Genomic DNA, 16132 nt, shown 5'->3' on the forward strand with positions numbered 1-16132 from the left:
CACATTTCGATGACGATCATTTTTGATCACAATTATAATCAGTGAAAAACACACGATGGAGGTGTAACAAAATCACTTAAATATTAAAAACGTTCTTATTCCCTTTTATTACATACGTACAATATTTTGAGCAAAATAGTCAATAGTGCAAAATAACTAAACATAAGGAAAAACTACTATTGGCTCGGATTTGAATCCTTTGGTTATTGCACTTAAAATCCTTATTTTCTGAGTTGAATAACAAAAATCAAAGTAAGATTTTGTGGACTTGGTATAGTCACTGTCGATGTTTGTATTGATCAGCCCTGTTTACATGTATCCTCCCGCTGTGCGACATGGACAAAGATAAGACCTTCCGGAGGAAAGTTCTGTGGTCAGATGAAACAAAAAATGGAGCTGTTTGGCCACAATACCCAGCAATATGTTTGGAGGAGAAAAGGTAAGGCGTTTAACCCCAGGAACACCATTCCTACCATCAAGCATGGTGGTGGTAGTATTATTTGGTATCAGAAATGTCTGCTCCATTCAAACAAACTCACTGCTGACATATTCCCGTCTTTCCGATCTGATCGTCCCGCCGCTGGTAAGATCGGTGTAGGAAAGTCCCTGGACCGAACCGGGGGGACCAACAGGTCCTGGGGGCCCTGGAGGACCAGGAAGGCCTCTAAGAGCATTACCTATGAGAGCGCAACAAGACAAGTTGGAAAAAATGAATATTTTTTTTCAAGACAATGGAGATAAGAGTCGACTAAAACTCACTTTGCAGGTATTCGCGAATATCTGATCTCATGTAGCTTCCGGTTCCTGGTGGTCCAGGTGGTCCTGGCGGACCTGGAGTACCAGGAGGCCCTTGAGAGCCAACAGAAGTGAAACGCTCACCTGATGGGACAATAGGAAGCTTTAGTCCAAGATGGCTTCAATTACTTTATCTAAAGACATATTGGTGTTTTGGTTTTTTTCTTACTTGAAAACCCACTTCCAGAACGGCCAGGAGGCCCAGGAGGTCCAGGAGGTCCAGGGACACCTCCCATTCCCCTTTCTAATGACAGATACACAGTAGCAAACATGGTAAGTATTTTGCAAATTCACAAAAGTTCAACCATTCCCATGCAACTTTGTCCAATCCCCGCAGCTTCCCCACACGTTGTGGCCAACCAATTTTAAGTCGTGTGCTGAAAGATACAACCATCCCTGTAAGAGCGGACACTGTGAGTCACGGTTTTATGTTCTTAATTGAAACTTTTAGCCATAGTGCTTTATGATAAGGCTCTTAAGCTCTCAGTGTTTGGAAAATTACTTTTAAAAGTAATTAGTAGTTACTCGTTACTTTACCATAAAAGTAATTTAATTACTAAGGGAATTGCTATTTAATACATGTAATTAATAACTACGGAAAGTAATACAAAAAAAAAAAAATCTAATATCTGGCATCTGCAGTTGAGAGATGTTTCATGAGAGCAGAGTGTTTGTTCCCTTAAAAGGTGGTGCCTGTTGCCAAGTCTACCATTAGCAGTGTTTGGAAAATTACTTTTAAAAGTAATTAAGTTACTTGTTACTGTACCAAAAAAGTTATTTAATTACTAAGGGAATTACTATTTAATACATGTAAATAATAACTAGGAAAGGTAATAATAAAACAAAATTAATCAAATATCTGGCATCTGCAGTTGGGAGATGTTTCATGAGAGCAGTGTGTTCCTTTAAAAGGTGGTGCCCTTTGCGAAGTCTGGCTTTAGCAGTGTTTGGAAAAATAACTTTTAAGGCAATTAAGTTACTTGTTACTGTACCAAAAAAGTAATTTAATTACTAAGGGAATTACTATTTAATACATGTAAATAATAACTAGGGAATGTAATTAAAAAAAATAATTATCAAATATCTGGTATCTGCAGATGAGAGATGTTTCATGAGAGCAGAGTGTGTGTTCCCTTAAAAGGTGGTGCCTGTTGCCAAGTCTGCCATTAGCAGTGTTTGGAAAATTACTTTTAAAGGTAATTAAGTTACTTGTTACTGTACCAAAAAAGTAATTTAATTACTAAGGCAATTACTATTTAAAAATGTAAATAATAACTATGGAATGTAATTTAAAAAAAATAATTATTAAATATCTAGTATCTGTAGATGAGAGATGTTTCATGAGAGCAGAGTGTGTGTTCCTTTAAAAGGTGGTGCCTGTTGCCAAGTCTGCCATTAGCAGTGTTTGGAAAATTACTTTTAAAAGTAATTAATAGTTACTTGTTACTTCACCAAAAAAGTACTTTAATTACTAAGGCAATTACTATTTAATACATGTAAATAATAACTAGGGAAAGTATTACAAAACAAAAATCAAATATCTGGCATCTGCAGTTGAGAGATGTTTCATGAGAGCAGAGTGTGTGTTCCTTTAAAAGGTGGTGCCTGTTGCCAAGTCTGCCATTAGCAGTGTTTGGAAAATTAATTTTAACATGTATAAATAGTTACTCGTTATTTTACCAAAAAAGTAATTTATTACTGAGGGAATTACTATTTAATACATGTAAATAATAAGTAGGGAAAGTAATAAAAAAAAATTTAATCAAATATTTGGCATCTGCAGATGAGAGATGAGAGATGTTTCATGAGAGCAGAGTGTGTGTTCCTTTCAAAGGTGGTGCCTGTTGCCAAGTCTGCCATTAGCAGTGTTTGGAAAATTACTTTTAAAAGTAGTTAAAAGTTACTCATTACTTTACCAAAAAAGTAGTTTTATTACTAAGGGAACTACTATTTAATACATGTGAATAATAACTAAGAAGAGTAATTAAAAAAAAAAAAAAATCTAATATCTGGCATATCTATTAATATCTAATATCGTATATACTAAGGGAATTACTATTTAATACGTGTAAATAATAAGTAGGGAAAGTAATAAAAAATTAAATATCTGGTATCTGCAGATGAGAGATGTTTCATGAGAGCAGAGTGTGTGTTCCCTTAAAAGGTGGTGCCTGTTGCCAAGTCTGCTATTAGCAGTGTTTGGAAAATTACTTTTAAAAGTAATTAAGTTACTCGTTACTGTACCAAAAACGTAATTTAATTACTAAGGGAATTACTATTTAATACATGTAAATAATAACTAGGGAAAGTAATTTAAAAAAAAAAATTATCAAATATCTTGTATCTGCAGAAAAGAGATGTTTCATGAGAGCAGAGTGTGTGTTCCTTTAAAAGGTGGTGCCTGTTGCCAAGTCTGCCATTAGCAGTGTTTGGAAATCTACTTTTAAAATGTATTAATAGTTACTTTTTACTTTACCAAAAAAGTAATTTAATTACTAAGGGAATTACTATTTAATACATATAACTAATAACTAGGGAAAGTAATCATAAAAAAATAAAATATCTGGCATCTGCTTTTGAGAGATGTTTCATGAGAGCAGAGTGTGTGTTCCTTTAAAAGGTGGTGCCTGTTGCCAAGTCTGCCATTAGCAGTGTTTGGAAAATTACTTTTAAAAGTAGTTAATAGTTACTCACTACTTTACCAAAAAAGTTATTTAATTACTAAGGGAATTACTATTTAATACATGTAAATAATAACTAGGAAAGGTAATAATAAAACAAAATAAATCAAATATCTGGCATCTGCACTTGAGAGATGTTTCATGAGAGCAGAGTGTGTGTTCCCTTAAAAGGTGGTGCCTGTTGCCAAGTCTGCCATTAGCAGTGTTTGGAAAATTACATTTAAAAGTAATTTATAGTTACTCGTTACTTTACCAAAAAAGTAATTTAATTACTAAGGTAATTACTATTTAATACATGTAAATAATAACTAGGGAAAGTAATATAAAAAAAATCAAATATCTGGCATCTGCAGTTGAGAGATGTTTCATGAGAGCAGAGTGTGTGTTCCTTTAAAAGGTGGTGCCATTTGCCAAGTCTAGCATTAGCAGTGTTTGTTCTATATTTTCAATGGAACATATAAAATGTTGGTGTAATTTACTTGAGTCATGTTGCCATCACAGTACAGCCTACACTTATTTCTTATGTTTGACTGCCATCTACTGGCCACACTTATCATTACACAATGTACCAAATAAGATAGCTTCGAGGTCGGTAAGCACAACCAGAATTATTCCGTACATTAGGCGCACCGGGTTATAAGGCGCACCGTCGAGTTCTGAGGGGGAAAAAAAGGATTTTAAGTGCGCCTTATAGTCCGGAAAATAGTTACATAGAACGCTTAAAACAGTGAAAACAAAATTGCATGCAGGTGGAACAAAAACACGCCTGAAAACGCAATCACCTTTCATTAAACTGAGGGCACGGTCAGCCACCTCCTGGATGTTAAATCTGTAACTTCCTTGACCGGGAGCTCCGGGGGGCCCCGGTGGACCCGGAGGACCAGCCACATATTTCTTCACATCCTCTCCTGCACAAGAACAAAGACATGCATTGTATTATTTTGCACACTTGACATGCATTGTGATCTAGTAATAGTGAGTGAGGGGACCTACGTTGTAAAAGACTGATGATGTCACTGGCCGCCAAGGGGCCACCTTGAACAGAGACACTAACAGAGCCTGAAGACCCTAAAGAGCCTGAAGAGCCTGAAGAGCTTGAAGAGCTTGAAGAGCCTGAAGACCCTCCGTACCCACCGCCCTGACCTGAACCATTGGACTTGTTTTAGTTTTAGTTTCTGTGCCATCTCATTTGTGTAGTAAGAGTGAGAGTTTTAATCATACTTTGCATGAAAGCGATGACTCGGTTTGCCACGACCTCCGTTATCTGGTCTCCTGAGGTCCCTCCAATCCCGGGAGGACCTGGGGGCCCAGGAGGCCCCACCAGAGACTGCCTAATGCTTCCATCTGTAGGTCAAAACCATTTCAATTTGATCCCACATGGCTTAAGTGGGCAGATTTTAACACCGGAAACAAATCCCACCTTGAAGGTACTCTGCAATGTACTCGCGCATCTCCCGCGAACTCGACACACTCGATCCTCTTCCGGGCGGGCCAGGAGGTCCAGGAGGACCCGGGGGTCCTTGTCTGGACGAGGTCCCTGCACAGGAACCGCACATACACTTGACAAAAACCGTGGCACAAAGCTGAATCTACAACATGGATAGTCCAATTGTAAGTGTGTTACTATATTTCCTTTGGTTAGTTACAGCAGGGAAGGGATTCATTCAGTCATGGGTGGATCTCGCGTAAGAGGAAGAGGAAGGTTTATAATTGTTCAATGCACAAATGATGAAAGGTGCACTCTACATAGCAACTGACGCCATGGTCAAAGTTGGAATTTACTTTTCGTCACGTGTCATGTGTCAGGTAAACCGCGACAAATGGGGCCCATATGAATCCCCTTCCCACTGTACCAAACAACATTCTTGTTTTTCCTCCGTTTTAGCCAATATACTTGAGTCTTACATCTGATGATTGATAATCCTCAAGAGTATGAGTCCATCATTTGTAAACATGAGTTATCTTACCGAAGCTGCTGGAAATTCCTGAACCACCTGTGAGAGACAAACATACACCATGGTTCTTGAAATGTATCAAATAGAAGAGAAAGGAACAAATGAATACAAACCCCGTTTCCATATGAGTTGGGAAATTGTGTTAGATGTAAATATAAACGGGATACAATGATTTGCAAATCATTTTCAACCTATATTCAGTTGAATGCACTACAAAGACAACATATTTGATGTTCAAACTCATAAACTTTATTTATTTTTTGCAAATAATAATTAATTTAGAATTTCATGGCTGCAACACGTGCCAAAGTAGTTGGGAAAGGGCATGTTCACCTCTGTGTTACATGGCCTTTCCTTTAAACAACACTCAGTAAACGTTTGGGAACTGAAGAGACACATTTTTTAAGCTTCTCAGGTGGGATTCTTTCCCATTCTTGCTTGATGTACAGCTTAAGTTGTTCAACAGGCCGGGGGTCTCCATTGTGGTATTTTAGGCTTCATAATGCGCCACACATTTCAATGGGAGACATGTCTGGACTACAGGCAGGCCAGTCTAGTACCCGCACTCTTTTACTATGAAGCCACGTTGATGTAACACGTGGCTTGGCATTGTCTTGCTGAAATAAGCAGGGGCGTCCATGGTAACGTTGCTTGGATGGCAACATATGTTGCTCCAAAACCTGTATGTACCTTTCAGCATTAATGGCGCCTTCACAGATGTGTAAGTTACCCATGTATTGGGCACTAATACACCCCCATACCATCACAGATGCTGGCTTTTCAACTTTGCGCCTATAACAATCCGGATGGTTCTTTTCCTCTTTGGTCCGGAGGACACGACGTCCACAGTTTCCAAAAACAATTTGAAATGTGGACTCGTCAGACCACAGAACACTTTTCCACTTTGTATCAGTCCATCTTAGATGAGCTCAGGCCCAGCGAAGCCGACGGCGTTTCTGGGTGTTGTTGATAAACGATTTTCGCCTTGCATAGGAGAGTTTTAACTTGCACTTACAGATGTAGCGACCAACTGTAGTTACTGACAGTGGGTTTCTGAAGTGTTCCTGAGCCCATGTGGTGATATCCTTTACACACTGATGTCGCTTGTCGATGCAGTACAGCCTGAGGGATGGAAGGTCACGGGCTTAGCTGCTTACGTGCAGTGATTTCTCCAGATTCGCTGAACCCTTTGATGATATTACGGACCGTAGATGGTGAAATCCCTAAATTCCTTGCAATAGCTGGTTGAGAAAGGTTTTTCTTAAACTGTTCAACAATTTGCTCACGCATTTGTTGACAAAGTGGTGACTCTCGCCCCATCCTTGTTTGTGAATGACTGAGCATTTCATGGAATCTACTTTTATACCCAATCATGGCACCCACCTGTTCCCAATTTGCCTGTTCACCTGTGGGATGTTCCAAATAAGTGTTTGATGAGCATTCCTCAACTTTATCAGTATTTATTGCCACCGTTCCCAACTTCTTTGTCACGTGTTGCTGGCATCAAATTCTAAAGTTAATGATTATTTGCAAAAAAAACAACCATCAAATATGTTGTCTTTGTAGCATATTCAACTGAATATGGGTTGAAAATGATTTGCAAATCATTGTATTCCGTTTATATTTACATCTAACACAATTTCCCAACTCATATGGAAACGGGGTTTGTATTTATTTATTGTTCTCCAACAGAAATCCCCTTTTTTGTGATCAATTGAATAGTTTAAAGCATGATATTCTGACTTAGGAGCCATTTTTGTGTAGGTTATTCCAACAAATTGAGCTCTTAGGCATCAGTCTTGGCTTTGCCGTGTTTTGGAGGCATCGAGAACAAAAATCGACTAAAAATCATAATGTGGGGGGGCGTGGCCTGCGGACCTGCAGCTAAGCGGGGTGTGCCAGGACCGGCCTCGAGATTAGCGACTGGTGCGTTGATGACACACCTGGGACTGCTTATCTAATCACCTGTCGCTCTGTTAAAAGGCAGCAGCCGGAAAGGAAAGGGCGGTTGGTGGTGGAGTGCGAGCGAGAGCAAAGCAGACGACACACCGGAGGGAAACCATTCGTGTGCTCATTTAAGTAAAAAGACGATGGCTGGAAAGCACCGAAAAAGACTCACATTGCAAAATAAAGCATTGTTCAGAACTATGAACGAAGCTGTCATGTCCGTGATTGTCAACTATTGTCAATACGGAGGTGGAAACATTCTACTTTGGGGCTGTTTCCCTGCGACTGTCACAGGACGGCACCGTGGAATCTGAGATGAGAACGTCCTGTTTTAAGCAAAAAGACTAGCGAAAGGTTAACTAAAACATACAAAAGTATTTGGCCACCTGCCTTGACTCACATATGAACTTGAAGTGCCATCCCATTCCTAACCCATAGGGTTCAATATGATGTCGGTCCACCTTTTGCAGCTATTACAGCTTCAACTCTTCTGGAAAGGCTGTCCACAAGGTTGCGGAGTGTGTTTATAGGAATGTTCCACCATTCTTCCAAAAGGTCACACACTGGTGTTGGTCGAGAAGGCCTGGCTCTCAGTCTTCATTCTAATTCATCCCAAAGGTGTTTTAGGTCAGGACTCTGTGCAGGCCAGTCAAGTTCATCCACACCAGACTCTGTCATCCATGTCTTTATGGACCTTGCTTTGTGCACTGGTGCACAGTCATGTTGGAAGAGGAAGGGGCCCGCTCCAAACTGTTCCCACAAGGTTGGGAGCATGGAATTGTCCAAAAACAACCCCACACCATATTTCCTCCTCCACCAAATTTCACACTCGGCACAATGCTGTCCGAAATGTACTGTTCTCCTGGCAACCTCCAAACCCAGACTGGTCCATCAGATTGCCAGATGGAAAAGCGCGACTCATCACTCCAGAGAATGCGTCTCCACTGCTCTAGAGTCCAGTGGCAAGGTGCTTTACACCACTGCATCCCACGCTTTGCATTGGACTTGGTGATGTACAGCTTAGATGCAGCTGCCCGGCCATGGAAACCCATTCCATGAAGTTCTCTGCGTACTGTACGTGGGCTAATTGGAAACTGACTGTGCAGAAAGTCGGCGACCTCTTTGCACTATGCGCTTCAGCATCTGCTGACCCCTGTCTGTCAGTTTACGTGGCCTACCTCTTCGTGGCTGAGTTGCTGTTGTTCCCAAACTCTTCCATTTTCTTCTAATAAAGCCGACAGTTGACTTTGGAATATTTAGGAGCGAGGAAATTTCACGACTGGATTTGTTGCACAGGTTGCATCTTATGACAGTTCCACGCTGGAAATCACTGAAAGCGGCCCATTCTTTCACAAATGTTTGTAGAAACAGTCTCCATGCCTAAGTGCTTGATTTTATACACCTGTGGCCGGGCCAAGTGATTAGGACACCTGATTCTCATCATTTGGATGGGTGGCCAAAGACTTTTGTCAATATAGTGTCTCATAATTCCACATATAAAGATGAATCCGAAATATCAACTTGTTAAGCAACGGCCTCCAAATCTTTACAATTTGGTATTTGTGAAGAAAAATGGTTATTTTCCAAGTCCACAGTTTCCAAAAACAATTGGAAATGTGGACTCGACAGACCACAGAACACTTTCCCAATTTGCATCAGTCCATCTTAGATGAGCTCGGGTCTCACCGAAAGCAGGCGGCGTTTCCGGGTGTTGTTGATAAATGGCTTTCGCTTTGCATAGTAGAGTTTTAACTTGCACTTACAGATGTAGCGACCTACGTAGTTACTGACAGTGGTTTTCTGAAGTGTTCCTGAGCCCGTGCGGTGATATCCTTTACACACTGGTGTCGATTTTTGATGCAGTACCGCCTCAGGGATCGAATCATATTGGTGCTGGGTTGGTTTTCTTTGCTTAATTTTACTTTTCTAAGATTCCCAAACTACAAAATAATACACAAGTATGAACGCTTTCTGCTAGAGTTGTTTTGGATCAATATCAGTATCGGACATTACTCAAAGCTCCGATATCGGCATTGTATCGGAAGTGAAAAGGTTGTATCGGGACAGTCCCAGTAGTATTACCTGATGCTCCTGGAGCTCCTGGTAGACCGGGCTGGCCTGCTTCACCTGTAGGTAAAAGCACAATATGAGCAAGGTGGTCATGTTCCGTATGAGGTGTGGCAGAAAAGTTCCAGGACATCCTGGACATTCAAACTAACACTTTCCCAAGTTCCAAACCAAATTCCGGTTTCCCTGGAAATTCAACAACTTCCAACAAATTCCCAAAATTCCCAGATTTCCCAGAATTCCAGATTTTCTGGGACATTTTTTCCCATTCAAAATTAATTTTTCCAACTCTCACCATTTACACATTTTTCAACCTATTCAAACCATTCCACCTTCAACACATTTCACCATCCTGGAAATTCAAACTATCCTTTTTTCAAAGGTTCAAAATTTTTTCCAGGATTTTTCAGAATTCCTGCTTTTCCAAAGCCCTATTTCCACCCTTTTTTTCTGGCGACTACTCCTTTCCCATTTTATAACGCATTTCAACCGTTCCACCGTCAAAACACTCCTCATATTCAGGACAAAAACCAAAGTTGGTTAAGGAACTAGAAAAATTCCCGGTTTTCCCGAAATTTCAGGAATTACTAATTCAACATTTCTCGACCGATTCGAAAAATTCCAACCCCAACCAATTCAGCTCATTCGGGACATTCATGCTCCTAACTAATAATTTTTTTGTAAATCCCGCTTTTCCCAAAATTGTCAGTTTTCCAGGAAGTTCCCATCGAAATGAATGGGACATTTTTCCAAGTTGCACAATTCCCATATTTTCCAACCTATTCAAACCATTCAACCTTCAACACATTCCACCATTCTGGAAAACCAAACTATCTTTTTTCCAAGTTCAAAAAAATTCCCCGCTTTTCCAGAATTCCTGCTTTTCCAAAGCCCTATTTCCACCCTTTTTTTCTGGCGACTACTCAACAACGCATTTTAACCGTTCCACCGTCAAAACATTCCTCTTAATTAGAACACAAAACCAAGTTGGTTAAGGAACTATAAAAATTCCCAGTTTTCCCGAAATTCCAGGAATTTCTCAATTAAAAACGGTTACTAATTCAACATTTCTTGACCGGTTTAAACAATTCCAACACCAACCAATTCAGTTCATTCAGGACGTTCATCATTTTTATTTTAAATCCCGCTTTTCCCAAAATTCCCAAATTTCCAGGAAGTTCTCATTGAAATGAATGGGACATTTTTCCAAGTTGCCCAATTCCCACATTTTTCAACCGATTCAAACCATTCCAACATCAACACATTCCACTCATCCTGGACATTCAAACTAACACTTTCCCAAGTTCCAAACCAAATTCCGGTTTCCCTGGAAATTCAACAACTTTCAAAAAATTCCCAGAAGTCCAGATTTTCCGGGACATGTTTCCCATTCAAAATGAATTTCCCCATTTCCACATTTTTCAACCTATTCAAACCATTCCACCTTCAACACATTTCACCATTCTGGGAATTCAAACTATCTTTTTGTCTAAGTTAAAAAAAAATTCCAGGATTTTCCAGAATTCCTGCTTTTCCAAAGCCCTATTTCCACCCTTTTTTTCTGGCGACTACTCCTTTCCCATTTTTCAACGCATTTCAACCGTTTCACCGTCAAAACACTCCCCATATTCAGGACAAAAACCAAAGGTGGTTAAGGAACTAGAAAAATTCCCGGTTTTCCCGAAATTTTAGGAATGACTAATTCAACATTTCTCGACCGATTTGAAAAATTCCAACACCAACCAATTCAGCTCATGCGGGACATGCATGCTCTTAACCAATCATTTTCAAAAAATCCCGCTTTTCCCCAAATTCCCAGTTTTCCAGGAAGTTCCCATCGAAATGAATGGGACATTTTTCCAACTTGCCTAATTCCCACATTTTTCAACTTATTAAAACCATTCCATCTTCAACACATTCCACCATTCTGGGAATCCGAACTATTCTTTTTCCAAGTAAAAAAAAAAATTCCAGAATTTTCCAGAATTCCTGCTTTTCCAAAGCTTTATTTCCACCTTTTTTTCTGGCGACTACTCCTTCCCCATTTTTCAACACATTTCAACTGTTCCACTAAGTTGGTTAAGGAACTAGAAAAATTCCCAGTTTTCCCGAAATTCCAGGAATTTCTTAATTAAAAACTGTTACCAATTCAACACCAACCAATTCAGTTCATTCAGGACGTTCATAATTTGTTTTTTAAATCCCGCTTTTCCCAAAATTCCCACATTTCCAGGAAATTCCCATTGAAATGAATAGGACATTTTTCCAAGTTGCCCAATTCCCACATTTTTCAACCAATACTAACCATTCCAACATTAACACATTCCACTCATCCTGGACATTCAAACTAACACTTTCCCAAGTTCCAAACCAAATTATGGTTTCCCTGAAAATTCAACAACTTCCAAAAAATTCCCCAAATTCCCAGAAGTCCAGATTTTCCGGGACATGTTTCCCATTCAAAATGAATTGGCCATTTTTCAAACTTTCACCATTTCCACATTTTTCAAACCATTCCACCTTCAACACATTTCACCATTCTGGGAATTCAAACTATCTTTTTGTCTAAGTTAAAAAAAAATTCCAGGATTTTCCAGAATTCCTGCTTTTCCAACGCCCTATTTCCACCCTTTTTTTTGGCGACTACTCCTTCCCCATTTTTCAACACATTTCAACCTTCCACCGTCAAAACATTCCTCTTATTTAGAACAGAAAACCAAGTTGGTTAAGGAACTATAAAAATTCCCAGTTTTCCCGAAATTCCAGGAATTTCTCAATTAAAAACTCTTACTAATTCAACATTTCTTGACCCGTTTAAACAATTCCAACACCAACCAATTCAGTTAATTCGGGACATTCATAATTTTTTTTAAAATCCCGCGTTTCCCAAAATTCCCAAATTTCCAGGAAGTTCTCATTGAAATGAATGGGACATTTTTCCAAGTTGCCCAATTCCCACATTTTTCAACCGATTCAAACCATTCCAACATTAACACATTCCACTCATCCTGGACATTCAAACTAACACTTTCCCAAGTTCCAAACCAAATTCCGGTTTCCCTGGAAATTCAAACGTTTCAACATTTAAACAATTTCTACATTCATACTACATTCTGTCAGCATTTCAGTTCAACTTCAGCATCGGAGCATTCACACGCAATTCCTTCCGGAATTGCCTCTTCTCGATCGGAATTGAAATAAATCTTTAGTGACAGGCGACAAGTACTGGAACCTTTCTGACAAATCCCATCGGTAAAACATGCAAGTTCATCTGTATACCTTGGAAACCTCGTAGTCCTCGCTCACCTAGAACCAATGACAAGGAATAAAAACATGTTTGTGATCAAAGGAATTACTAGGAAGTATCAACCACATTCATCAATGGAGTCAAAGGCCCTTTTCCAACCAGCAGTACAGTTGGTCCAGTTGTTTTTAAAGTGATAAAGTGATTTTTGCCGACTGAAAACATTCTATGATGTCACATCTCTCTTGATTGGCAGTTTCAGCAAACACAAAACAAAAATGCATCACTTTGTGGTCATACCCTGTGGGCCCTGTGGACCAGGCGGTCCTGGTGGTCCGCCAAAGAAGGTTTCTAAGACAAAGAAAGGAGGCAATTAATCCTAGGAAGTATGGCAAGTTTGAATTTTTCCATCACCAACCTGATGTAGGGACAAAACTGCCAGGGTCTCCTTTTGGCCCTGCAGGTCCAGGTGATCCAATACCTGTTCAAATCATTTCAAGTCAATAAATAGTAATGCATGTAGTAATGCATGTAGTAATTTATAGATAACCCATTGATACAACGTTGATTATACGTTCATGGCATTCTACACAGCGTTGCAAAATAGTTGTATTTGTACAAACCCCGTTTCCATATGAGTTGGGAAATTGTGTTAGATGTAAATATAAACGGAATACAATGATTTGCAAATCATTTTCGACCCATATTCAGTTAATGTACTACAAAGACAAGATATTTGATGTTCAAACTCATAAACTTTATTTTTTTTCGCAAATAATAATAAACTTAGAATTTCATGGCTGCAACACACCACTGTGTTACATGGTCTTTCTTTTTAACAACACTCAGTAAACGTTTGGGAACTGAGGAGACACATTTTTTAAGCTTCTCAGGTGGAATTCTTTCCCATTCTTGCTTGATGTACAGCTTAAGTTGTTCAACAGTCCGGGGGTCTCCGTTGTGGTATTTTAGGCTTCATAATGCGCCACACATTTTCAATGGGAGACAGGTCTGGACTACAGGCAGGCCAGTCTAGTACCCGCACTCTTTTACTATGAAGCCACGTTGATGTAACACGTGGCTTGGCATTGTCTTGCTGAAATAAGCAGGGGCGTCCATGGTAACGTTGCTTGGATGGCAACATATGTTGCTCTAAAACCTGTATGTACCTTTCAGCATTAATGGCGCCTTCACAGGTGTGTAAGTTACCCATGTCTTGGGCACTAATACACCCCCATACCATCACAGATGTTGGCTTTTCAACTTTGCGCCTATAACAATCCGGATGGTTCTTTTCCTCTTTGGTCCGGAGGACACGACGTCCACAGTTTCCAAAAACAATTTGAAATGTCAGACCACAGAACACTTTTCCACTTTGTATCAGTCCATCTTAGATGAGCTCAGGCCCAACGAAGCCGACGACGTTTCTGGGTGTTGTTGATAAACGGTTTTCGCCTTGCATAGGAGAGTTTTAACTTGCACTTTGAGATGTAGCGACCAACTGTAGTTACTGACAGTTGGTTTCTAAAGTGTTCCTGAGTCCATGTGGTGATATCCTTTACACACTGATGTCGCCTGTTGATGCAGTACAGCCTGAGGGATCAAAGGTCACGGGCTTAGCTGCTTACGTGCAGTGATTTCTCCAGATTCTCTGAACCATTTGATGATGCTACGGACCGTAGATGGCGAAATCCCTAAATTCCTTGCAATAGCTGGTTGAGAAATGTTGTTCTTAAACTGTTCAACAATTTGCTCACGCATTTGTTGACAAAGTGGTGACCCTCGCACCATCCTTGTTTGTGAACGACTGAGCATTTCATGGAATCTACTTTTATACCCAATCATGGCACCCACCTGTTCCCAATTAGCCTGTTCACCTGTGGGATGTTCCAAATAAGTGTTTGATGAGCATTCCTCAACTTTATCAATATTTTTTGCCACCTTTCCCAACTTCTTTGTCACATGTTGCTGGCATCAAATTCTAAAATTAATGATTATTTGCAAAAAAAAAAATGTTTATCAGTTTGAACATCAAATATGTTGTCTTTGTAGCATATTCAACTGAATATGGGTTGAAAATGATTTTCAAATCATTGTATTTCGTTTATATTTACATCTAACACAATTTCCCAACTCATATGGAAACGGGGTTTGTAAATTGAGACAACGTTGGATCCACGTTGTTTGGGAAATTACCGAATTTCAAATGGTCAAATCAACGTCAAAACCTGACATTGAATAAAGGTCATTAAAAAGCATGTTGTTTCAACGTTGTATTTGTGTTGTAGAATATTAGTTGGGAAATGACCTAAATTCAATGGTGAAATCAACGTCAGAACCCAACATTGATTAAACGTCGTCAAAAATAGTGTTGTTTCAACGTTACGTTTGAGTTTGCTCAACGTCAGGACTCAATTCAACAAGTTCTCAACGTTGTTTTAATATCTTGGGCCTAGAGATGTCCGATAATGGCTTTTTTGCCCGATATTCCGATATTGTCCAACTCTTAATTACCGATTCCGATATCAACCGATATCGATATATACAGTCGAGGAATTAACACATTATTATGCCTAATTTTGTTGTGATGCCCCGCTGGATGCATTAAACAATGTAACAAGGTTTTTTCAAAATAAATCAACTCAAGTTATGGAAAAAAAGTGCCAACATGGCACTGCCATGTTTATTATTGAAGTCACAAAGTGCATTATTTTTTTTGAACATGCCTCAAAACAGCAGCTGACTGCCATCTACTGGTCACACTTATCATTTCCCCATGTACCAAATAAAATAGCTTCGAGGTTGGTAAGTACATTGGGCGCACCGGGTTATAAGGCACTTATAAGGATTTTAAGTGTGCCTTATAGTCCGAAAAATAGGGTATATATGCTTTCAGGCTTTCTTCTGAGACAACTATTTATATTGCATAAGTGAAAATCAAATGGGCTCTTTCACAGGGCGTATGGGCGAGACGTTTTATCAGGCTGGGTCGCATTTCTTCTGCCATCTTACAGAAAACGTGAGGAAGTGTGCATGCTTTTTTTTTTAGGTAAAGATTAGGGATGTCCGATAATATCGGACTGCCGATATTATCGGCCGATAAATGCTTTAAAATGTAATATCGGAAATTATCGGTATCGGTTTCCAAATTATCGATATCCGTTTCAAAAAGTAAAATGTATGACTTTTTAAAAACGGACGTAGGGAGAACTACAGAGCGCCAATAAACTTTAAAGGCACTGCCTTTAATATCAACGGCTTTTCACACACACAAGTCAGGTCAAACTGAGGGTGGCTATGTAAACAACTTTAACACTGTTACAAATATGCGCCACATTGTGAACCCACACCAAACAAGAATGACAAACACATTTCGGGAGAACATCCGCACCGTAACACAACATAAACACAACAGAACAAATACCCAGAATCCCATGCAGCAC

The 16132-nt window shown here is 39.5% G+C and overlaps 1 protein-coding gene across 2 annotated transcripts in view; it reads right to left on the reverse strand.

Moving 5' to 3' along the window:
* LOC133617280 (uncharacterized) overlaps positions 1 to 16132 on the reverse strand; it is a 105654-nt gene that overhangs the window by 16013 nt on the left and 73509 nt on the right. For both annotated transcript variants that reach the window (XM_061977197.2, XM_061977198.2), the window contains exons 30-41: positions 13108 to 13170; positions 12990 to 13040; positions 12725 to 12751; positions 9461 to 9505; positions 5444 to 5470; positions 4897 to 5013; positions 4698 to 4820; positions 4470 to 4619; positions 4259 to 4384; positions 965 to 1039; positions 760 to 879; positions 540 to 677 (exon numbers count right to left, since the gene is read on the reverse strand). In XM_061977197.2, the coding sequence (XP_061833181.2) occupies positions 540 to 677; positions 760 to 879; positions 965 to 1039; positions 4259 to 4384; positions 4470 to 4619; positions 4698 to 4820; positions 4897 to 5013; positions 5444 to 5470; positions 9461 to 9505; positions 12725 to 12751; positions 12990 to 13040; positions 13108 to 13170 (1062 nt within the window). The remainder of the gene's footprint in view (positions 1 to 539; positions 678 to 759; positions 880 to 964; positions 1040 to 4258; positions 4385 to 4469; positions 4620 to 4697; positions 4821 to 4896; positions 5014 to 5443; positions 5471 to 9460; positions 9506 to 12724; positions 12752 to 12989; positions 13041 to 13107; positions 13171 to 16132) is intronic.

This window comes from Nerophis lumbriciformis, linkage group LG16 (assembly GCF_033978685.3).
Source record: "Nerophis lumbriciformis linkage group LG16, RoL_Nlum_v2.1, whole genome shotgun sequence".
Taxonomy (NCBI): Eukaryota; Metazoa; Chordata; class Actinopteri; order Syngnathiformes; family Syngnathidae; genus Nerophis; species Nerophis lumbriciformis.